At 44.3% G+C, this 25841-nt stretch overlaps 1 protein-coding gene across 1 annotated transcript in view; it reads left to right on the top strand.

The window, feature by feature from the left end:
- LOC138546981 (sterol carrier protein 2-like) overlaps positions 1 to 25841 on the top strand; it is a 1126877-nt gene that overhangs the window by 148958 nt on the left and 952078 nt on the right. The window contains exons 2-3 of the mRNA XM_069642178.1: positions 816 to 873; positions 4288 to 4359. Of these exons, the coding sequence (XP_069498279.1) occupies positions 816 to 873; positions 4288 to 4359 (130 nt within the window). The remainder of the gene's footprint in view (positions 1 to 815; positions 874 to 4287; positions 4360 to 25841) is intronic.

The following is a 25841-nucleotide window of genomic DNA, read 5'->3' as shown; positions in this document are numbered from 1 at the left end:
TGCCATCCTTTTTATGCTTGCACAGGTGTTGTTTGTGAACACTTATGTACCTCAATGTTTAATGGACATGTGTCTGTCGCTCTGTTTCTTTATGCACTTATGATTTTGCCTATGAGTTTTTACTGTACTCCTCTCTTCTCGCCGTTCTCTTACATTGTACCGATATGAGTGTTCCTTGAGCCAGTGAATCACCGGATCTCACGACTACTCTCTTGTCCCTTCAGGCGGTGCTGTGAAACAGCATTGTTATTGTTTGGTGCCTTAAAAAAAACACCATATATATATATATATACATAATCAAAGCTGCTGAGAACAAAAACTGAATGTATGTTTCCTGGTAGTGTGGGTTGTTTTAGGATGGCCCCATGAGTGAAAGTCTTTAAGAATAATCTTAAATGAAAGAGAAAGGGGATCTGAGAGGTGATATGAAAGGGATTTGAAACAAGCATTGGTGAGGAAGGATAGCTCAGGCCAAACGCATTTGCGCAACACGGGTTTGAATCCCGATCCTGCGCTTCGAAACCACTTGCTGGTACTAAGCGCGTTATAAAAAGAACAGATATCATTATAATGCCAACAGTTTGAGCTTTTGTGTCAGCAAAGGCACTTGTCAGGCACACCCGTGGTGGCGTTAACTGCCCATTGATGGCAACAGGTGCAAAATGGCCCTAAATAAAAAGAAACCATTCTTTCATTTTGAAAAGGGTGCATAAGGTGTCCTTTTAGACTCAAGGAAGGGGTCTTTGTGGGAATCTTAACACAAATAAGCTGCATTTTCCTGATATGAAACTTTTGTTTTGTTCTTCTGTCTATAGTTTGAAAAACCAGGGCGGCGCAGTGACTTTGACTACCCGGATATGGCAAAAGAAGCAGGTAATGACTTGCATAAAGTATTTGGAACCGGTATGTTGCGTGTTTAATGGCGCACAGCACAGTTTTAGGATACGAAGCACTTTAAAACCTGCATTATGGAAACGAGAAAGTTTGCAGAGCAGAATTCGGTTCCATAATACAGATTCATATGGGAGACACGGAGCAGGCCTGAGGTAGATTTGACCACCTAGTTCACACTTCTCTTCCTGATTTGGCGCCTTCATTCGGACTGAAGTGAAATTAATATGCCCCACTTGCCTGAAAGCTGCACAAGATAGTTGGGAGGAAAGAGCAGAGCAGACTAAGGACCTCTTTGCAAATAAGGTGCAAAAGATCAAAAGAGGTGGTTCGGTGTGCAGACGTTTTTGCGGCCTGGCTTGGTGTGGTGCTGCATGCGGTATATATCATGTATTTACTACATGCAGTGCAATCGGCATCTTAAGAGTATGGCGATAATTCTGTTTATTTATTTCTACCAATGAATGTGCTCCAGACTCGTTTACCATTACTGCCACTCAGTCCAGCTGATTTACTGCCAAATTGAGAGTGATGGTAAATTGGTGTTGATCCCCATTTTGGAGCAAACGGTTTTTTTGTGAGTTCACTGTGAAATCGTTTTTCTGACAATGTAAATCTGTTTTTTTTGGTTCAAAAGAAGAGGATTTTACTGGAGGTGAATCCTCCACTTCACCTCTAATCTCTCAATGCAGGGGTGTGGTAGCAGTAGCAGAATTACCAGCAAAAATTTACTGCAATGCTGAACTGGTAATCAGTCCCTATCGCTGTCCCAGGCTGTAAATATTCCCTGCAATTCCAATCTGTAATCGGGTGGAATTATAGCAACCAGTGGCAATGCCAACAGTTTTGGCTTTTGTTTAGGCATGAGAAAAGCATTTGCTAGGTACTACTGTAGTTGTATTAACTGGCCAACGATGGTTGCGGCTGTGAAGTGGTGCGAGTACCTGGGCATATAATAGCAGTGCCTAGCAAATGCCTCACACTTAAACCCAAGCCACCTCTGTTGACTTTACCAGTTCTTGTTTTTAACAGCATTTCAGTGAAGGGCAATTATAATGCTTATAAGTCGAGTGGCAGAAGGCAGACCTGGTTAAGACATTTTTATTACACCAGTAGTGTGATTACAGCTCTAAATAAACCATTAACTCCCTGAAGCCAGCTTTAAAATATCATATCACTGACAGGCACTTTGAGCACAAAGGTTGATGGAAATGCTTGCTAAACCCAGATCAAAGAGATCCCAGTAGGTGGTGTTTTGTACTGGGTGGGGCTGGAAGTGGCTGGGAATTGCCGTACAGATTAGGATGGCCATGGGCAGTCAATGGTTGGGTAAATAACCAAACACCTGTGAGCTTTGTGTCTCTTCTCATATGCCATTTCTCCCTAGCTGTACTCTAATGCAATAGTTTCACTATAGGTGGTACTTTAGTACCTCTGAATAGCTAAAATCAAAATTAGCTTTTTAAAATACAATTATTTTTACTGTGTTCCACCATTACTCCAATTGGGCACTCAGACTACATCTGTGGAGGAAGAAACAGCTATGAAGGGGTATTTCTAGGGATGGACAGAGAGTACCACTTAACCTTTCCCATTATGGTCTTTCATCTTCCTGCACACCACGACTCTTTCCAGCCCAAGGTTGGCGCTCTGAAGCAACCCTGCATGCGCATTACATGTTCTTTAAGTGCATGCACCCTATCCTAGGTATGCTCTTTTCTGCAGCTTTCACATTTTTCGTGAAACACAGTCTATCCTTATTGTACATGCTTCTACCTTGTGTAGCTCCCATTTATGTAAAACCTGCAATTTCTGGACTCCATATCTAGGCCTTTTACTGCTCTTCCGTTCTATGTCTTAAGGTAATGCTACTTGAGCTACCTGAGCTAAGTAGCCGGGGGTCAAACTGCAACTCTACCTCAGGGGGTGTGGACCTCATTGGCCCCCCTGCACAGATGTCTCTCAGGGCCGTTGTGCACTGTGTTGATGGCAAGTTGCTATGCTATGAACACACAAACATACCCTAATGCTAAGAATAGACACAAGATGAAATAACATAAGACACAAAGAAAACAGATGAATCAATTCAACAATAAAAATACTTTTATTCATGCACAGCTATGCATGATGCAAACACTACTATAATGCAATAATGCAAATCTATAATGCCACTACAATGCTAATAACAATGCATACCTAATAACAACAAATGTGCACTAATAACAATTCGCAAGCGTCAGCATTTCTCTCTCTCATCACCCTGACATCACACATCATTTCTCTCTCTCATAAGACAATTTCTGTCTGATCTCCCCTTCCCTCAATATGTCAACACCCCATCTAATGTGTGTGCAAATTTCCCATGTCCCAACAAGCCAGTCAATCAGGCCTAGAACCATACTCCCCTTTGCATGGGCAAGCTTCCCAAGATCCCATCTCGAATGTGTCCCATCTCTCTCCTCTCCAGCTCCCTTGCAGCCAGCCAGTCCCTGAACAGCCTCGAACAGGGCTTCTCTTTGGCCTCTCAGTGGTCTGGTCTACTGCCAAGTCTCAGCCAGATCGATCTCAAACTGTGCTCTCATCTGCTCTCCCAGAATGCTTCCCCAAGCTGCATGTCAGCCGATCTCCAAAAGCCTCTTCTTTCTGAATGCAAACCTCACCCCTTGATATACTAGTCAATGAAGTACACCCACCCATATGGTAACATGTCAAAACTCTCTTAGCAAGCATTTCTCTAAAACCACGCGCCTAAAGGTGTGTCAACGTCAGTCTTGTACTCTCTAGTTCAGTGTGTTCTTTGTCATCGTGACATTTCAGAGCATATCTTGTACATGTCCTATGGCCTTCTGCTCTGTGTTACAAAACCATTCTTCCATCCATTGTCAGCTAAAATCCTTCCTTTCACTACTGAAAATCCCTCACTCCCTGTGCAAAAGCACTCACTCCATTCAAATGCCTCCCACCTTTCTGTCTGTCTCAGAGCAGGCCCAGGGATGCTGATAAGCCAGCCCCTCCCCCTCTGCTTGGGCAGGAAAGTTTAGTTTGTTGTGAGTGGTTTTCATACCGCCCTCTCAATCTTTGTATCTTATTGCAAGCATATTTCCAACCACTGCAAATGGCCAGCTTTTGTTGGCTGTATTTAACAGCTAGTCCATGTTTATTCATTATGTGCCAGTCCTCGTGCTCTGTATTTCTCAGAGTACAATGTACCTTTTTAGTAAGGGTGTTAAATTGCTAAATAAATATAACACATATGTTGGGCCTGCTACGACCTTCTTACATCACTGCGCAGAATGTATGGAAAATGTTTTTTTAATTCTTATGATGACCTGTTCTTTCTTTGATAGATGTGAATGTTCCTCTATTTCTTTCATTTTTCTCTTTTCTTTTCTACAGGCCAGAAGGCTTTAGCAGATGCGGGCATTCCTTACACGGCGGTGGAGCAGGCCTGCGTGGGCTATGTTTATGGTATGCCATGTCATGTTTACTGTTTCATATTTTCCAACAGGAGTATTTGTACATGCTTGCCTGCGAGGATGTGTGTATTATTTTGTACATCTTGCTGACATGATATCTTGCTCAGTAAGGTGGTACTAAAGCGGAAAAGCTGAAAAAGAGTATTTTTTTTGGTTAAAGCCATAATGCAGAATTATCTCCATCAATCTTGTTTGTGTGCACTTGTGAATATCTATGTAAACCAATCACATGACAGTTTTAAAAAAGGTAGCAGGCGCCCCTCTCCAGAAAGAACATGGCATGATAACCTGTTCTGTGGTTTTTTCCCACTTTGAAAGTCCGCAGCCATCGCTTTTTGCTCACTGTGCCTTTCACAGATGGGAAATATCCATTTGCATATCAGTCTTTGTCCCGCCCACATGGGCAGTCCAGCACCGAAATGCTATGGCAGTTCCCTTCTGAACAAGAGTACCTACAGCAACACCATACACGTGTTTCAGCCTTGTTGGGCCTCATCAGTGAGGTGGAGCTCTGCCTCTCTGAGCACAGTGAGCAGGGGATCCACGTCTGGGTTCCGCCAGGCAACTTAGGGGGTGCAACCCCAAGTTCATTGCAAAATGTTTTTTAAAAAGGTAGCAGGCGCCCCTCTCCAGAAAGAAAATGGTACGATAACCTGTTCTGTGGTTTTTTCCCACCTCCAGAGTCCGCAGCCATCGCTTTTTGCTCAGGGTACCTTTCGCAGATGGGAAATATACATTTGCATATCAGTCTTTGTCCCACCTACATGGGCAGTCGAGCACCGAAATGCTATGGCAATTCCCTTCTGAACAAGAGTACCTACAGCAACCCCAATCACATGACAGATTAGGCCATGCCTTCCCTTTTTAATACAGCTGGCCAGCGGGACTGCCAAATATCATGACTCCTCGTTCTATGAGCTGGGATTCATGTCAGACTAGTGTCTCTGAATGGCTACTAGGAACTGGTAATGGACAGTAAGCGCACCAAGGTCTGAAATGGGGCACAGTAGTAGTGAAAGTTTCTCATTCTGCCAGACATATGTGCTCAGGATGGTATGAGGGATGTGCTGCCTGGGTGTCCATTCAGTGCGTGGGCTCTTTGCTGTGACAGGCTGAGAGTCCTGGTAGTCTACCGTTCAAAGTACAGCTATTCTTCTGTGAAATGTAGGTGCTCTCTCAGGATTTCTGAAAATTAGTGCTATATTCTTGTAGAGTTGAGATGGCATTCCCAGACCAGTCAGGATGGTGGCATTACTTACACTCCTAAATCTGCGTCACTGTGCTGGGGCAACGTATTGCAGATTCTAATGCGCCTATTATGTTCTCATGAATGCTGAGTGCAGTGTGTAAAAAAGTGACTGAGCTCCTAGACACAGAAATATGACACGTGAAAAGAGGTTTACAGTAGCACAATCGTGCAAACCCAGATTGAAATTTATTGAACATTATTAAGGTTTCTGGGTTTCAAAACTCAATTCCTATTAGGACTTGTATTCATAAGTATTCAACAACAACTGCAAATGAATTTCAAGGTTTTTTAATGCATGCCCTTATGGTTAGATAAGCAGAAGAAAAACGCTGGGTTGGTTAACATGTATTGTATTGTATTGTATTGTAGTTGTCATTTATATAGCACCTTTTCCCATTTGTATAAACTCAACACGCTTTGTGATAGGAACGCCCTCAGGGACTGAAGTCCAGGTAGGGGGACATTCTCAGAAAAGGCTTAAAGTGTGTGTGGCATTTGGCCAAGATGAGGATTTATGAGGGCTGGCTCGGCTCCAGTAAGCAACCCAAGAGGTCAGGTATGTGAATGGGTGCTGAGGGAGGCCACGACAGATCGCTAGTGCAAGAGACTTTATACAGCCAACACGTGTTTCAACCTAAACAGTTATTTTTCAAGGCTGAGGGTCATAAATAAACCATAGATCCAATATAGAATTTAAAATTTGTCAAACATATGTTATTGCACCATCATTAATATTCCATAGAAATCAAGTACATACAAAAGTGTTATAAACATTGAATAAAATTGTAGTTCAAGAAAACAATCATCATACGATGAGCGGAGGTTCGAGGAGACAGCGGACCTCTTGAGTCAGCGTTTGGAGGAACTGTCATTTGCAGTATGAATCCCAAAAGTCCCTCACAAACCCTGTGTCTCATCTCCTCGAGTGCTTGGTTCCTGGCTCAAAACTCTCTTGTCCTCTAATAACTACAAGCTCCTTGCGTTTGCTGCACAACTTTCTGTCCGTATTGTCAGTTGCAAAGCATTGTTTGAGAGGACACCTTATAAGTATCATGTGTTCCTAAGTTATTTTGCGAGTGCTTTGTGATAGCCAAGCTTTATCTCAGTTACTTCCAACCATATTCTGAATGTCTTATTTTCCAGAATGGACACCAAGTCAGGTTCGCTCTGCTCTGGTGTTACATATGAATGAAAACTAGACTGCATATTCCCAGAGTTTCCTCTATCAGTTTCCTGAACCAACTTTCATAAGCTATTAGTTATTTGATGGACTTATGATGGTTGGGTTTGCAGTTTGTAAAGATTTTAGAGACCCTGATAGTCTGACAAAAAGAGTGAGGGTCTGTATAAGAAACAAAACACAATGTATAGATGTGAAAACAATACAAACAATTTGAAAATGATCCATTGGAGAGGAGCAACATTTTGACAATGGCCAGGACCTGTAGAGGAAGGGTCTTAAAGAGGAAGGTTGAATATCAAGGAATCAGTGCAATATTCAATTCACTGGGTAAGCAAGATCCAATGGGTACATTGGCCAAAAAGGAAAGAGTATAAGTAGTTGAGACATAAAAGAATGACATGAGAAAATGGTGTAGCAGACTCGACAGAGGGAATGTGAACTTTGTTGATTTAAGATGTTGACGCATAGATAGATGAGGAAAGGGGTAGGAGAATAAGTAACATACAATCGCTACGAGATGAGGACGAAAAAGGAACTCCTAGCAGGGGGAAAATAAATGGGGATGGGGGAAATGTATAGAAGAAAATCTTGGTTTTGGTAGGTCGATGAAAGCAAATCAGGAGTATTAGTACAATGTACTTTACCAGACTATAGCATGTGTATTTTTATAGCACAGGTTCATCCCTTAGGGGAATAGAGGCATACTGGCCCTGCAGACAAAACTTGTGTTTGTTGCTTGTCCAAGTGAATGATACTCGTTTTACCAAACTTCAAAGGATGAAGAGTGGAGTGGACCTGCAGACATTAAAACCGGTGGCCATAATATCCCTGAACATTTTAGGCAACATATATCCTTATGCAAAGGTCTCAAAACTTGGCTCTTCTCCCAAAACTCCTAAAGGCACCTCTACCATTTCCAAACCCTACTAGGCTCTAATGTACAATGTAGGATGTACTTAACGTAACCATGTTCTGCCACCTATGTAAACTACCTCTGCATGATTTAACCTAAGGGATGTAAGCAACGTAACCGACCTTTGTAAAACCTATGCTTGTAACTTCTGTATGTGGCAATGTATGAAATTAAGTTATGTAACCTATGCAAACAACTTTTGTAACCTATACTTAAGCAAGCAATCAGTGTAACCCTATTCTTAAGAAAAAGCACCTAGATGCCTACGGGATAGGTGAGCTATACAAATGTCAAAATAAATAAATATTAGTCTACTGAGCCACTTAGCTAAAGTAAGATTATTAGGTAGACAAACAAAAGAAACATGCAGGGATTCTTTAAAGAAAAGGAAAGAGAAGATGATGTGGCAGTCATCCTTTAAATGGCTATCTTGAAGGAATTGAAAGCACTAATGAAGCATTTGCAAAGGAAGAATACAACGAAACCAAGGACTGTCACTTGTGGAACACCGCTTGAATAGGATTATGTATCTGTGAGCACCTTTTTGGAGTGCAGTATAGTTGTGCTGTTCAAAGTGGAAGATCCTGGGGTATGTATCTTTGGTGTATTTGTATAGTATGTTTCTGATGTGTTTTGTATTTATAAATCAGGTGCTTTATGAATGAGATGGTCACTTGTATCTAAAGCACCCCAGCCCCTGGGATCAACTACTGTAAATTTCACTGTAGGGTTAGTGTGGTTTTGCCTTGTACCTAAGTGGCAAGTTATCGCCAATGGCTGCAAACATCAGTGGGAATCTTGTATGACAGAATAGCGATTTGGTTAGCCTGTACTTGGTGGTAATGCCATAGGTACAGTTTGACTCTCAGTACACATGGGTAACCTTTGCTCCCTTCTGTTGCCAATGGTATCACCCTTGCTGATCTTTTGTTTTATTTTACTGTGTGGCAGGAGGTGTGGCATGCTTTCTAACATGGTTCACTTAAGTCTCTTTGTGGTTATCCACAATCCTGGGCTATCGTTACAGTCACTTCCTTATTCTTGTCCAAGATAAGCTCCACCACTGCTTTGCATGAGGCCTGACATTAGATTTTTATCCAGACCAAAGTGGAGGATGCCTAGAAAATCCTTTTTCAGATGTAACCTGTTTTACCTTTGAAAATCCCTTGTCTACTGACCAGGCCGACATGCCAGCAGGCAAGATGCATTGTTTTCTGGATTCAAGAGGCACATATGATTCATGCGTGCGAAGTCTAGAAGAACTGCTATCTGATAACCGACATCAGATCTGGATGGTGCTTTCTCTGGTGCCCTAAAGAACAGAAGTGCGTTACAAACGTGGATTGTGACAGGCAAGGAGATGTTTCCTGAAAGCAGATCCTGTACTGGGACTAGAATGGCATTGCATAATGAATAAGATTCTAGTGTTTCACAGCGCTTGTTCTGAGATCCAGGTGCAGAGTTATGATTTCCTACTAAGCAGCGTGGCTTTGGAAAAGTGCTCCGTCTTTTCCTATCTGATTTGGCGTATGTAGGGATCTTCTATGGACAGTATTGCTCTGCAGTCCTCAGATTAAGCCGAATGTACACCAAAGACCCGTTAGTTCCTCAATTGGAACTTTGCGCACCATTGTGTCCCATTGGCTGGTACTAGCTAGTATCTGTACAAGCCAGTGCCCAATGTTGAGTGGCCCGTTCTGCCAAGAAAGATGACACTGGCAATCTTGCGCAAGGTTGACTGGAAGTTGAAGGCACTCATTTCCTACAAACGCTATAGTACATCTTTTGTTTTGTGTCCTTAGCCGGACAGCAAGCAGCACTCCAAATTAAAGTTAGTCTGTCCCTAGTGGATTTGCAGAAACATTCCCTGTAGATTGTAGACTTGTTTTCTGATAGGATAGTAACTGCCTTTAGATGTGTTTGCCTTCTTCTGCAGGTTTTGTTCTACTCATCAGGCAGAACGCTAGCTATTGTCATTATTTTTGTCCCCCTCCTCCTGAGCAATAAGGTTTCTAATGCCGGCCCCACCCTGTGAACAAGCTGAGCTGGTCGGTGTGCATCATGATTACCTACTCAAGTTTTACTTTAAAGGGTATGCTTTTCAGACAATCGTGTTACGTGAATGCGAGTTGGTAAGTGTTATTACGAAGGCTGTGGTGAACCCCATCCCCTCCCACCCACATTTTCCAAAGTTTGTGCATGGGTATTGAACACTTTGAGTGAGAACAATGTATCAATTTCGCCAAAGAGCTGTACATAGAACATTTAGATACAATTGTTATCACCCAACCGAGGTTGATAATCATGTATCTACTCCAGTAGGATGAAAGGCTGAGTTGGCCCAGGATTCAGACCTGCGTCGTGCAGATCACACACCGATCTTAGCCTTCCATCCAAGCAGGTAGGTTGCTACAGAGGTCTTCAGGGATTTTCTCTTCAGGATGGATTTTGGGTGAACCTGCTCATGTGGCCATGATGGGAAATAGTGTCATCATGAGGCTGGATTCGCCAGTATTTGCACGTGTTGCTGGTTTCTGTCATATGTTATGTTGATTTATACCGTGCACTGCTACCACCCAAGTGCAGTCTCTAGTCACGCACATGGATCTGCAAGAGAAACAGGCTGGTGTGTTGGTGGGGATAGGATGATAGGATAGGTTCAGAACGAGGAGGAAATGGCATCTGTGAGCGTTGACTTGCGTGTTGGAGTTGGTTCGGGAGGGCCTGTGTATTGTAATCATATGGGTAGGACTCAGTGCCTCGGAAGTGTACTTGTGTTTGCGTTGGGTGTGTGTGTCGTGTGATGATAGGGTGGGGTTTGCGGTCGTGCACACTGGTTAGTTGTTTCCATAAGGGGTCCAGAATCATGGATGACTGTTGGGTGTTAGAATGTATTGTGTTGGTGTTCGTTTGCGTAGTGTCAAGGAATTTACGACTTCTAGCTTAAATACCTGGATTTGCCTGGGATTTCATTTTCTCATAGTTACTATTTGTTAGAAATACCGTAAGGTAGCTTTACGCTTTTCGGAAAGGCTCCATAAGGGGCTCCATGTGATAATGTCCCTGCAAAAATGTCTCCTGGCAAAAAAGTCGCAATTTTTTGCAGAGACATTATTACATTGAACATGCGCAGGAAACTCGCGCAACACGCAGAATTTTCTTTTTTACAAGGGGAGCATGGGACCTCCCTACATCCCTTCCTCATATATAATGTCACCATATATAATGTCGCCAATGGCTTTTCCCGGCGACATTATGTATGGAGACATTATGTATGGGGAAGGGATTTAGGGACATTATGTATGGGGACATTATTACCTGATACTCCATAAGGAAGTTGAAAAGAAAAATTCAAATGTATTGATTATTTAATATTTTAAAAATGTTTTCTTATAAAGGCTAGACAACACAATTTTACGTTCTTAAAAACTCATTCTGAAACGTGTCCAATAATAACATATGAATGTTGATCATACTCCATGTGAGGATCCTACTGAAAACCTGCTAGCAACAAATTGGAACGTCCTGCCGCCCTTGATGTACTACTGGCTCTTTCCCTCTCTTTTTGAAGTCGGGTCTCATGCTGCTATCGGGTCTCTGCCGGCCCCGATGTACTGGCTCTTTCCCTCTCTTTTTGAAGTCGGGTCTCATGCTGCTATCGGGTCTCTGCCGGCCCCGATGTACTGGCTCTTTCCCTCTCTTTTTGAAGTCGGGTCTCATGCTGCTATCGGGTCTCTGCCGGCCCCGATGTACTGGCTCTTTCCCTCTCTTTTTGAAGTCGGGTCTCATGCTGCTATCGGGTCTCTGCCGGCCCCGATGTACTGGCTCTTTCCTTCTCTTTTTGGACTCGGGTCTCATGCTGCTATCGGGTCTCTGCCGGCCCCGATGTACTGGCTCTTTCCTTCTCTTTTTGGACTCGGGTCTCATGCTGCTATCGGGTCTCTGCCGGCCCCGATGTACTGGCTCTTTCCCTCTCTTTTTGGACTCGGGTCTCATGCTGCTATCGGGTCTCTGCCGGCCCCGATGTACTGGCTCTTTCCCTCTCTTTTTGGACTCGGGTCTCATGCTGCTATCGGGTCTCTGCCGCCGTTGATGTTCTGGCTATTTCTGTTTTTATTTTAAGTCGGGTTGCACGATGTTCGGTTGTCTCACTGGCTCTCAGTAATTCTGATTTCTTTGCATTTGGGTGAACTTGTCCAGTGTGCTTCCGTTTTTTGGGAGGCATTTTGAATCCACTACACTTGATAAAACAAGCACTAAAACTATGATGACCAGACTGAATAAAAAACACTACTCAAAATGCAATAGACTGAATCACTAAAAACTACTACAATATACACCACACTGAATCTCGAAGCACTATTTAAATTTTCAACAGAGGCTCTAATAACACTTTAGCACTATTGGTAAGAGGGTAACAGAAATACCTGCCACACCTCTTTCATATGGCAATAATTTACAAACTTTTGGAATGCTACCTACCTTCACTTTCGCCTCTCGGGTCCATTCGCCACACATATGCCTTACCTTTGCCTCCCATACACCTTTGCCTTTTGCCACTCATACGCCTTCGCCTCCCATACACCAGTGCTTCGCCAAACCACAAACCCACCGCTTTTGACTTTAACATATAGATGGATGTGCAAGGGTGTTGCCTCTAATGTTACTTCCAGAGTCTCAGAGAGTTGGTTGGGTGGGAGCATTAGGTTAGTTATTGGCGTGCCTTTGTGTAGTGTGGCTAATCCCTAGTCTTTTATAGTGGTGTTTGGTTATGTTGGAGGAGCAGGAAAGGGGGAAATGGGTTAGTAAATCGGTTATGGTTTGTGAAGCTTCTTTACAGCAACACAGGGATGATGCATTGTCACTTTTATTGGAGGCAGTAAATGACAAGTGTTTCTCATGTTATTTAAAATTGCTGGCTTTCCCTAATGATATCACGTGTAGGTCACACTGAAATTCATTTACATACAGAACGCTGCCTCATGAAATGTGCTTAGGGCTCTTGTCAGTTATGTCCTGAATCCTTAATCTGAATGTCATTGCTCTTTATTGAGTCTTGTGCACACTAATTGGGTTTATTCGCTCTTTTGATCCGATTTGCAACAAACAAACGCACATGAAATGTGTGATTTACACTTTTCCTGTGGCATTACTTACCTCCTACAGAAATCCCCACCCGTTATGCCTCACCTTGCATACCGCTGCCCGTGTTGGCGTTTCCGACCCCTTCGGGGTCTACATGCTCTCGGCTGCCTGAAGTGTACCATTGACCGTGCATTACCATTCCAACATGGCGGCTGCAACAGTCATTTTGCTCTTACCTCATGGCAGCGTTTCCGGTTTTCTGTTCCGGATCGCTTCATCTACGGCCAGTGTCAGCGATAAGGTGTGCCTTATTGCGTTCTGCTTTTCCTCCTATTCTTGTGATTGTTTCTCTCTGTCCTTCCTTAATTAATTTCTTGCCTCTTGCCTTGCCACCTGTTGTGGTTTCCTGCCGTCTTCAGATCTGCCAGAGTTATCCTGTCTTTGCACTGCTGTTGGTTCCAGTCCCCCCTCCTTGGAACTCTTCTGTTTCGCTGCTCTGACTGGAGAAATTAGAGTTGTTTTGCCCTTCAAGTTTTTTTCCTCGTTTATGGGCTATCGTCCCAGGGGTCTCCAACCTGTTTATTTTCTTGGAAACTCACGGGAAGATGGCTTCTGCAGACGGTAGACCCACTTGCATCAAAAAAAGGACTAAAGAGGCAAAGGTAAGGCCTGGTATTGACAGATTAAGGAGCCAAAAGGACCTTGCCCCTTCAGAACCTGTTATGGAGAAAGTACAACAGCTGCTTGGAGCAGTGGAAAACTGCTGAAGTTCAAGCCCTGCACCAAGAAAATGCTGCCTTACGTCAGCTGTTGTCCGATCGTGGGCCTGTTCCGATGGATCCGCCTCTGGGAACTCTAGCTTGTGGAAAGTTTGATGGTCACCCAAAGCAGTTGCTTCAGTTTCTAAATGCCTGTCAGATCCAATTTACCTTCAAGCCTCTTCAGTTTTCTACTTACCGGTCCAAGGTGAGGTATATTGGGTCACGTTTAACCAGAAGTGCCGTATGCTGGGCTACTCCCTTCGTGACATCTGCAAGCCCACTTTTGGACCAATTGCACACCTTTATCACTGAATTTAGGCGAATGTTTGGCTGTCCTGATCTCACCTACATGGCCCAAGAAAAATTATTAGACTGCTGTCAAGGATCAACCTCACTTCTCAGTTACGTGACCAAGTTTAAATTACTTGCAGAAGAGACATGTTGGTCCGAAGAAGCCAAATTTACATTGTTTAGACGCGGACTGAACGATGAGCTTAAGGAGGAGTTGGCTCGGGTTCCTTGCCCATCATCGTGCCAGGACCTGCTCACCGTAGTTCTCCAGTTGCAGTTCCGCTTACAAGAAAGAAAGTCGGAGAGAAGACGTGGTATGCTTTCTCTTTTGACCTCTTTACCACGTGCTGTGACTAGGGCTGAATCCGGACCTGATGCTCCAGAACCAATGCAGCTGGGTGAAGCTGGAGGACCTCTCACCACCGAAGACAGAACTCGTCGTAAAGAGATGGATCTCTGTATGTACTGTGGCTCAGCTGGTAATATAGTACGTGAATGACCCTTGACTCTCTGTAAGGAACACGGCAACTCCTTCTCCCCACCATAAATGGAACCATGGTACAGGTGATGACAGCAGGTTCCCTGGAGAAAACCTGTCTGTCTACTGAAGAAACTAACCAGACTTCCTCCACCAGTTTGTTTGTGATTGGGGATACTCTAGAATGGGAGGATGCCAGACTTACCTCTGTTCCAGCCCTGATTGATTCAGGTGCGGCAAGAGTTTTCGTGGATGATACTTGGGATTCTCGTTACCAGATGCCCAGAGAAAAGAAAAAAAGAGGCAATAATGGTTGAAGGGGTTGATGGAGAACCTTTGGTCTCAGGTCTAGTGGTGGAAAATACAAAACAACTATGTTAATCAGGAATCATGTGGAATTTCTTTCCTTCGACCTGATCAAGACAGCCCACTTTACAGTGATTCTCGGTATACCCTGGCTACGTCTCCACAACCCTTATATCAATTGGTCGTCTGAAACCCTGTTCCTTGGTTCTGAATTTTGCACTCATCAGTGTATACACAACAAAACAATGGACATGCAGACTGCATTTCAAAGTCAGCAACCTGGACCTTCCTTGTTATCAAATCTATGTACCATCCCACCACAGTACACTGAATTCATTGAGGTGTTTTGTGACAGGAAAGAAAGAAAGATTTCTTCCTCCTCATCACCCATATGAGTGTGCGATAGAAACCCATCCTGGTTCTCAAATTCCTTTTTGTCAAATGTTCATGCTTTAAGAGCCTGAAAAGAAGGCTTTAAAAGAATCTTTGGATGTCAACCAAAAAAATTGTCTCATTACTAAGTCATCATAATACATAATAAGTCATCAGTAGGAGCTTCACTATTTTTTATCCCAAAGAAGGGTTCTAGTGAATTGCATCCTTGTCTGGACTATCAAGGCCTAAAGGACTGCACTATAAAGGATAGGTATCCTTTACCTTTAATTTCCGAAATTCGAGAAGCATTGAGAGGGGCCAAAATATTCACCAAACTCTACCTACGGGTTGCTTACCACCTGCTACGCATCACAGAGTAAGTAAGTGGAAGACCGCAATCCGCACCCCGTATGGTCATTTTGAGTACCTGGTTATGCCCTTTGGATTTACCAATGCACCGGCTGTTTTCCAAAGATACATGGACAATGTGTTTGCTGATTTATTGTTTCACAATGTTTGTCAACTATTTGGACGACATAATGATCTTCTCCGCCAACCTTAAAGAACACATCCTCCATGTTCGAGAAGTTCTGTACAGATTACGTCTTCATCAGTTAATGGCGAAGCCTGAGAAATGTTCCTTTCATCAGTCTTTGCTAGCCTATTTGGGGGTCTTTTTGTCGCATGAAGGAATTGCTATGGACTCAGATAAGATCTCTGCTGTCACCACTTGGCCAAATTCAGTAAAACCTGTGCAAATCTTTTTGAGCCTTTGTAACCTTTATCGTAAACGTATACAATGTTTTTCTCACATTACGGAACACATTTCTGACAATTTAAGGGCAAAGAAGCCCTTTGATTGGACTCAACAAGCTGCAGCTACCTTCAGAAAACTCCAGATACTCTTTACTTCTGCACCTATCTTGTGTCATCCTGATCCCACTAGTCCGTTCATTGTGGAGACAGACGCCTCCAATGTGACCATTGGCACTGGTCTTCTTCAGAAAGACTCCAACGGTATTGAACACCCCATGGCTTACCTTTCTCCTAAGCTCCTTCCCTACAAACTGAACTACTCAGTTATAGAAAAGGAGCTACTAGCTATCAAACAAGCTTTTTTGGAATGGAGACACTTGCTACTTGGAGCAGCTCATACTGTGGAAATAAGGATGGACCACCGAAACCTACAAGTCCTTCAACAAATGGAATCCCGAAATAGCAGACATGAACGGTGGGCATACCTTTTCCTAAAATACGACTTTAAGATCACCTATATTCCCGGTTCTGAGAATGCGCTCGCAGACACTTTATCCAGGAGACCGGATTATGTTTCCAATTCTTTTTCTTCATCCGAGCATGTCATTACTGACCATTGCGTCATCAGAAACCTGTCTCCTTTTATGTCGGCAATACGGAAGGCTACATTGGGATAAGATCTACTTTAAGAATTTAAGACAAATAACCCCTTTTTCTTGCAACTCAGTCATGACTGTCTGTTTTTTCATGATAGACTTGTGATTCCTACGACCTCCTTACAGAGGAAGGTTCAGAAGCTGTGTCATGAAAATCACTTGGCCGGACATCGTGGTGCCTTAACCACAAAGAAGCTAGTAAGTAGATACTTTTGGTGGCCCACCATGGCTAAAGATATCCTACAGTACGGTTCTTCCTGTGCTCTGTGTGCCCAGTCAATACCTTCACATTCCTTACCCTATGGGAAACCATGTCAAGACAGCATACCCGAAGGATACTTTATCCACAGACTTTATTGTTGATACCCTTGTTCAATGGGTATACAACCAGGTGAGTGCCGCTGTAACAAGGACCCTCCGGGACTTGTTTGAGGATATTTTGAAAACGGTGTGCCCCCCGGCCTGCGCGCCATCCAGCTTGTCCCCGACCCTCTTCTTGCTCCCAATCCACATCCCGCACCTTCCTCCCGCCTCCCAGCCTGCCCCCCACCACTGATTGGCTGGTAGCAAATGCTATGTGTGGCCTGGTGTGCCGGCACTACCTGTGAGCTCCTTTCGTGTCCCAGGCAGCCAAGTGAATGCTACTGTAACAAGGACCCTCCCAGGTGTTGTTTGAGGATATTTTGAAATCTTTGTGCCCCCCCCGGCCCACGCGCCATCCAGTTTGTCCCCGGTCCTCTCTTTGCTCCCAATCTACATCCCGCACCTCCTTCCGCCTCCCAGCCTGCCCCCACCCCTGATTGGCTGGTAGCACCTGCTGTGTGTGGCCTGGTGTGCCGGCACTGACTGTAAACGCCTTTTGTATCCCAGGCAGCCCAGATGAGTGCCGCTGTAACATGGACCCTCCCGGGCCTTGTTTGAGGATATTTTGAAAATATTGTGCCCCCCCCTCGTGCCTGCGCACCATCCCGCTTTTCCCCGACCCTCTCCTTGCTCCCAATCCACATCCCACACCTTCCTCCCGCCTCCCAGCCCGCCCCCGACCCCTGATTCGCTAGTAGCACCTGCCGTGTGGTCTGGTGTGCCCGCACTGTCTGTGAGCACCTTTTCGTGTCCCAGGCAGCCCAGATGAGTGCCGCTGTAACAAGAACCGTCCCGGGCCTTGTTTGAGGATATTTTGAAAACGTTGTGCCCCCCGGCCCGCGCGCCTTTCAGCTTGTGCCTGACGTTCTCTTTGCTCCCAATACTTATCCTGCACCTTCCTCCCGCCTACCAGCCCACCCCCCACCACTGATTGTCTGGTAGCACCTGTCGTGTGTTGCCTGGTGTGCCGGCACTGCCTGTGAGCGCCTTTTGTGTCCCAGGCAGCCCAGGTGAGTGCCGCTGTAACAAGGACCCTCCCGGGCCTTGTTTGAGGATATTTTGAAAATGTTGTGCCCCCCCGGCCCACGCACCATCCAGCTTGTCCCCGACCCTCTCCTTGCTCCCAATCCACATCCCACACCTCCCTCCCGCCTTCCAGTACGCACCCACCCCTGATTGACTGGTAGCACCTGCCGTGTGTTGCCTGGTGTGCTGGCACCGCCTGTGAGAACCTTTCGTGTCCCAGACAGCCCAGGGGAGTGCTGCTGTATCAAGGACCCTCCCGGGCCTTGTTTGAGGATATTTTCAAAACTTTGTGCCCCTGGACCGTGCGCCATCCAGCTTGTCCCCGACCCTCTCCTTGCTCCCAATCCACATCCCACACCTCCCACCCGCCTTCCAGTACGCACCCACCCCTGATTGACTGGTAGCACCTGCCGTGTGTTGCCTGGTGTGCCGCCGGCACTACCTGTGAGCGTCTTTCGTGTCCCAGGCAGCCCAGGTGAGTGCCGCTGTAACAAGGACCCTCCCGGGCCCTATTTGAGGATATTTTTAAAACGTTATTCCCCATCCCTGCCCGTGCGCTATCCAGCTTGTCCCGGCCATCTCCTGGCTCCCAATCCACATCCTGCACCTTCCTCCCAGTCCGCCCCACGCCCCTGATTGGCTGGTTGCACCTGCTGTGTGTGGCCTGGTGTGCCAGCACTGCCTGGGAGCACCTTTCGTATCTCAGGCAGCCCAGGTGACTGGCTGTTGGGTGGAAATACCATATATGGCTCTGGGGCTGCCTCCTGTCAGACTGACTGGAGCTTTCCCAGGGCTGTGTGTTGTGGGTATACCCTTGGGGTGGAATTTGTATGAATGGAGTCTGAACTCAACTCACTTTCTGTGTTGTAAGTGTCTGGTTTTGGTGTGTGTGACACGAGGCCTGGGCCAGCCCTTACTGCAATTTATGAATGTAAGTATTATGTGGTACCACATAGAGTTTATATCATAATGCCATTATTTGAATAGAACTGCCTGAGTGCAAAGTTTTATTATTTGTGTGTATATATTTTACTGAACCTTATTTTATATAAACGAGCTGTGTTCTCACCTAACATAGTGTGTGTACATTCCTTTGTGGGGTCTTGGGGATTCACTGTACTTAAGAAGCAGCCTACATCACCTCCTGAGAGCTTAAGCCTTGGTTGCTCGTTCATAGCTACCCTATAGAGCACCTTGGCTGGGGTGCTCTGTTTCATTGTTCCAACCATATAGAGGGCAGAAGTACACATACCCCCTCCAGTCTTAACACCTTCAATTTCCACTCATGGAAGAATTGAGAGGTGCCTGTTCAGGGTATCTGCTTGGACATTCAGACAGTCTGGTATGTGTGACCCATGTACCCCTTCTTCATTGATGAAATTAAGTGCATGATATCAGTGAAAGTAACCACAACCTCTTGTAAGCCATCGGGAGGAAACTTGAAAGATTTTCTTTATGTTGATTTCTGTGGATTCATACAAGGGTTAGCCAAAAGATGTCTTTAAAATGGATTTGACGAGTAAATGATGTGTTCCCTTGACAGGACAGGCACGTGGGTGAGAACTGTTCAACTGGAATTTTACATGCTCACTTTTCTATGAGCTCCAGCTCAATGCACAGTTATGCTGCCAGTTACGATCAAGGTGTTTTGTTGATGGGCAGTAGACCAACCAATGTATCCGGGGTGGAACTTTCTTGCAGCAGCAACATGTAGATAACACAAATTGTGGGAGTCTCTCTGTCACCAGCTCTTTCACTGATGCAGTAATATGGTGGCTCCCATACTTTCCTTCCTGCTCTGGTGGCCCGCACCCTGATCCAAACAGGTGTTAAGCTTACGTCAAATAGGCAATCAAAATTGTGTATAGAGACCTACGTGAACATGGAGAACTGAGGAATACAGAAAGGAGAGTGAATGTATTTTCAATGCTATGCTATACTACCCAGCAAAGTACGGTGAGCATAAAGAACAGAAGGGTGTAATTGTCAAAGGTAAATCTGTAGGTGGCAGTGTGATGCTGGAAAGGCCTTTTGGAGGGACAGGGCTTCCTAGTCCTTGTCCTACCACTTCTCTGTGTGTGTTTTCTATATGTTTACTGCGTCTGAGGTCCAGCCTGGACCTCTGTAAGTGCAGCTCTTCATTTTTCCTTTTGGTGATGTACGGAAGACATGGCAACAAAAGTAAGACAGACACAAGTAACGACAGTTCAAGGGCATTTATTGAACTTCAAAAAGGGTTTGATGAACGCTTATTTAAGCCTGAATCTACTGATGGGAGAAAGCTACTTACTTACTTACTTACTTACTTACTTACTTACTTACTTACTTATTTATTTATTTATTTATTTATTTATTTATTTATTTATATGATTTGTTACACGACCAGACCCTAAGATATCACAGCGAGGTTACAGACAACTTGATAATGTTACAGACAACTTGAAATTACTTATGCCAAGTTATTGATGGCTTGCTAAAGTTACAGACATATTGAAAGTTCTTGACAATGTTGCCGGCAGTAGGTAAATCATGAGCAAGGAAGCATTCATTACACATAGGAATTCAGTAAGGTACAATACGTGGATAAGGGTGATTCGAAATTGGGAGCATGCTAGGGGGGACTTCCCCAGTGAGAATTTGTTGAACAGCCAAGTTTTCAGGGATTTTTTTAATCTGGTAATAGATTCCTCATTTTTGATTTCCAGTGGTAAGGAATTCCATAGGGTGGAGGCAAGGACTCTGAAGCTATTTCCTCCTGCTTTAGCGCTTTTATGGTGCGGGATTGCTTGCAGTGCCTTATTGTTTGATCTGAGTGCTCTGCTGGTTGTTTTTTTCTCTATGGTGTTGTTGAGGTAACTAGGGGCTTTGTTGGTGGTACATTAGTAAGCTATGCATAGTGTTTTAAAGATGATTCTGGCTTTGATGGGCAGCCAATGATATTCTCTCCTAATGTTGGAAATGTGATCTGATTTCTTTATGCCTAACACTGCTCGAAGTGCTTTGTTCTGCAGCAGTTGTAGTTTATTAAAGTTGGTATTGGAGGTTCCTAGGAGGAGGACGTTGCAGTAAACTAGCTTGGCTAATATCAGAGCTCTCGCTAGTGTAATGCAGTTGGTGGGAGTGAGGAATTGGCGGCTCAGTGAGATAGTTTGGCTGTGTATGCTGTGGAGGATGAGAGGGCTGATATGTGTTTGCTCATGGTGAGGTTAACATCTAGATAGACGCCGAGGGTTTTAACATGCTTAAGTACTGGTATTTGGATGCTGTCAATGTTGATATGTGTGTAGTCGGAATGGAGAGAGCTAATTCTGGCTTGGGAGCCTACAATGAGAATCTCTGTTTTCTCACCATTCAGACATAGACTTTTCAGTGCCATCCAGTTTTGAATGATAGAGTACATTTTGTTGATGGTTTGTGTGTCTTGGGCATAGTCCCCCGTGATGGTAATGAGGATCTGTGTATCGTCTGCGAAATTGGTGTAGATGAACCCCATATCATCTAAGGCTGAGAAGAGGAGTTTGGTGTAGGCGTTGTACAAGGCGTTGTACAAGGTCGGAGAGAGGCATGATCCTTGGGGTACTCCGATGGGGACCGCTATGGGATCAGCTGCCTCTTTCCCAATGGCGACTCTGGATGTGCTAGGAATTATTTAATCCAGAGAGTGGCATCAGGAGAGAAGCTGAAATCTTTTGTCAGTGTATCACATAGTTTGTCATGGTCCACAAGGTCAAACGCTGCTGATAGGTCAAGCAGCAGTAGGATAGTCATTTTTCCTGAGTCTCTGGTGGAGTCTATTTGTATTTTGAGGTCAGTGAGCGCAGTTTCTGTACTGTAGTTCGGCCTGAAGCCAGATTATCTGGCACCTAGGAGTCCATTCTGTTGAAGGTGCATTTGAATTTGGTTATATGCAATTTTATCCATAATTTTAACAAGGAAGGAAAGTTCTATTTTTGTGGCAAGCGCGTCTCGAATGGTGGTGCACCATTCTTTGCTGGGTTGAACAGGATTGATGATCGGGAGCGGGTTTTCCAGTATGGAGAAGAGTTCTTTTGCATCTGAAGCTGCATTACAGATCCTGGTATTTATGGCATTAGCTTTGTGTGCAATAATGGCTGCTTTTCAGGTTTTGTTAGCAGAGTTGAATGCATCAATTGTTTCAGGTGTTTGAGATTTGATGTAGCGATGCTCATGCGAGCGTTTGATGCGCCTACGTGCTACTAGTTCCTCATCAAACCAGAAGTCGTTTTTTTTGTCTGAGCGTATAGTTTTGGTTACACTAGGTGCTAGGCTGTGTATTGTACTTGTGAGGCAGTTATGGTAATAATCTACCAGGGTGCAGGGGTTGTCGTTATTAATCATTTTATCTGTAAGCGTATTCTTTAGGATAGGGGTGGGGATTTCAGCTGAGAGTTTACGAGTATTCTTGGTGACATAGGTCTCCATAGTGGGTTTTTTGGGTGGCACAGGTTCAGTGCATATGCATGAAATGGAAAATGTAATGCTGTGGTGGTCTGCCCAAGGCAGGGGGTGATAGTTTTTATAGATACTGCAGTATTGAGGGATAACCCAGTCCAGTGTTCTTCCTTTATTGTGGGTAGGTGCGTTCACCAATTGAGTGAATAGCATATCTTTAAAGGCATCATGCAATGCTTCTGCTTTATGGTCCTGACTGTCATTGAATCCGATATTAAGATCGCCGAGGATAATACATTTAATTTTGGGTTTAATCAGTGGTGTAAGTAATAACGGTATATCTATGTCTGGATGAGAGTTTTTATTGGGTTCTCTATATATTGCAATTAAGTTAATAGTGGTTTTATAGTTAGTAGCAAGTTTGGTGAGTAGGATTTCTTATCCCTCAGGGTTATCTATAGGGCAAGTTCTTAGTTTGAGATGGGTTTTAGCAATAATGGCTACTCCACCACCTATCGTTTTGGTTCTATCTGTTGTAAAGATGGTGTAGTTTAAAGGAATGGCGATGGCGAGCGTAGGTCCGGAGGCTTGGTGAAGCCAGGTTTCAGTCACTATGAGTAAGTCTAGATCATGGTCGGTAATGTAGTCATGTAATTCTGAGGCATGGGAAGCTATGGAGCGTGCGTTGATGAGCGCTAGTTTAAGTTCTGTAATGGGCTGAGTTGGTGATACAGGTGCTGGGTGGGTATTGCTGGCTTTATTTGGAGTGTCTGGATGCTTGCTGGTGTTAGTGATAGACTTGTCTAGCGCACTAGGTGGGGAGTCTACTATCAGAGTCCTGAGTCTTGACAACAACTGGGAGGAGTTGTGGGCATCAGGGCGTTTATTGGTGCATGCACTAAGCCTTTGATTTCAGATAGTGAGCTGAGTTGGGCTCAGTTGGTGTTGCTCTGGGTTAGTGAGGTCCACGTTAAAATTAGAAGGGGTGGGTTGTGTGCGTGATCTAAGTTCGTCACTTGTCACTACACCTATAATAGGGTAGGAAATTTAAGTCTTTTAATGTTCGCTTCTAGCATTTCTACTGTGTTTCCGAGACTAGCTGGCACCTTTTGTACTGATTTGAACGCCTCGCTGGTTACTTCCAAGGATATGTGAGGAAGGAGACTGGGCATTTCTGTCTGGGTTACTGCGCTATGTTTCAACATGTCTCTCGCGGCCTTGCGTTATTCACCAGTGGAGCAGAATAATATTTCAGCAAAGCAGATTTAACAGAAAGTTAAAAGCAACGTTATAGAAAACAAAATGGTGATTTCAGTCACCTTAAAATGGCTGCACTTTAGTCAAGCTTATGGCTATATATTTCTAATACTAAACACATGAGGCGGTTGGTCTTCGGCCAACAAAATGCATTGCCTTACGATCGAGGGGTGTCTACTTTATCTGGACTGACAAACCCTCCTTTTGGCTGTATGCCAAATGCCTCATCCATACATTGCATCCTCTTCTGACCAAGTATTTGATTCTGATTCTGATTCTGATTCTTGTATACTATCGGTCTCCTTCTCATTGTCATCAATATCGATTGACATGAATTCTTTTACTGCCTTTGATTCATTATTACCGTGAGTACATGATTCACTAGTGCTCTTTTTTTCCATCATTTGGACACATTCCTCGCTTATTTCAGTGCATATTATAGGTAAGCAGTGTATGCAACAGCAACATGTCATGAATATTCCTAGCGCTGCTACTAGGATCGCAAATAATTTCCATCCCCATGATCGTAATACTTCCCAGAACCAGGAGTTTATGTCTAATTCCCAACTCCCTTCAGGGGGGTGAAGGTCAGAGCTCAAAACGTGCAATTTTCTTACGGCTTCGAAAATCGTAGGGGAGGAGTCACTTACAAATACGCAACGCGCTGATCCCACGATTTTGCAAATACCACCATGATCAACCAGGATTACATCAAGGGCCATTCTATTCTGGAGTGTCATTAGTCTAATTCCTTTTTCCTCTAATGTCATATTGTATAATATATCTCTTGTTCCATTTATTGTTTCCTCTAATATTCTGGACAGTCGTCTTATATTATAAGAGTTTATTGCTTGGCCCCAAAATGGTATGAATGATTTCGCTATGTCCGCTACGATCAAACCTCCTTCCTCATTTCGCCGAGGTCTTTACCTGGCCAATTTGGCTATGTCTGCTGTTCTCGAAAGAAATACCCCAGGGAATAGGAATCCTAAGTAACAAGTACCTCCCCAGTTTCGAGGTAACCAGGGATACGCTTTCTCTCCACATATAAAATAAACAGGATCTCCTACATAAATTGGCTCAACCTCCTTATCAAGGAATGCTATGTTCATGCATTTAGTGAATGTCCCCACCGAACAGGAACCCTTCTTTCTCAGACAAAAGGGAACAGAACGTGGACTGTAATTTACTGTATAGGAGGGGGGCACTATCTTTATTTCCTTCTGGGTTCATATGAAACGTGATCACAGATGATTTATAGGGCAGAAATAATCTGTCTTGTGGCTTCACTACTGGTGTCACTACTGGTGTGATCAATCGTGCTTTGTGAAATATGGAACAACCTACCGGTTTCATAATGATTTCTTCGAATTCATTCATGTTTTTTATGTCCAGTTGACCAGTTTCACTTTTGTTCCATTTCACATAATATAATGCACTCAAAGAAGTGTAACATGCAGAACTCCATGGCAGGGGCTGCACATACCAACCAATCCCCTTACCACCATACTGTGGCAAGTGGGCACAAACCCAACAATAATTTTTTCTTAATATTTAGTGTGTCATATTCATTATTAGCAGTAATGTGTTATTCCCATAACCTTCCCTGTGTCTTTCTTCCATTGGGGACAAAGTGTAAGTAATTACATGAACCGGGCTTTCAGTAGTGGAGATGTTTCTTACAGGCAAGAGCACTTCTAATTGTCAGGTACGTCAACTTCAATTTGTGATTCAATTGTCTCACAATCCTCCTCACCTGAGGATATCATCGGAGATGACTTCTTCTTTTTCCTTTCTCTTACCGCTGATTTCTTTTTATGCAGGTATGGCCGACCGCGGAACGACGCCAGAATGGTTACCGGAGAAAAATCTGGAAACCAGAGGCCCCGGATCCGCAGCCGCTGAAAGGGGAAAAAGCCGTGAAAGCAAAAAACCCTGATGCACACTTCGGGAATCAATGTGGTGGTCTTCTGGATATACAGGTAAGCTGTCGATCCACGAAACAGGACTGCTCCACTCGGCAAGGTTGAGGAAGGAGTAGAAAGAAGAGGAAAAAGCAGAAGTACAGGTAAGTAGAGAGAGGCATGGGATGCGAGCTGGAACGGGAATCCAGGGAAATGGGACAATGCAAAAATTAACCAAGAGAAAGTGACAACCCCCAGAGAAGGGGTGTAGTAGAAAGGGGAAACCGGGAAGGAACAAAAAAGGGGTGAGGTGAAGGCCGCCGGAGTGAGGGGCTCAGCAGAGCCAAGGGAAAACTCACGGGAACGCTGGCAACAAAGTAGAAAGAAACACAGTTGCAACGTGTCCGCTGCCGGCTGAGAGCTGCTAAAAGCCGGCGGCGGCCATGACATAAAGAAAA

This window comes from Ambystoma mexicanum, chromosome 1q (assembly GCF_040938575.1).
Source record: "Ambystoma mexicanum isolate Mex_15411 chromosome 1q, UKY_AmexF1_1, whole genome shotgun sequence".
Classification (NCBI taxonomy): Eukaryota; Metazoa; Chordata; class Amphibia; order Caudata; family Ambystomatidae; genus Ambystoma; species Ambystoma mexicanum.
The sequence above is the reverse complement of the archived record's forward strand: the minus strand, read 5'-3'. Positions and strand labels throughout refer to the sequence as shown.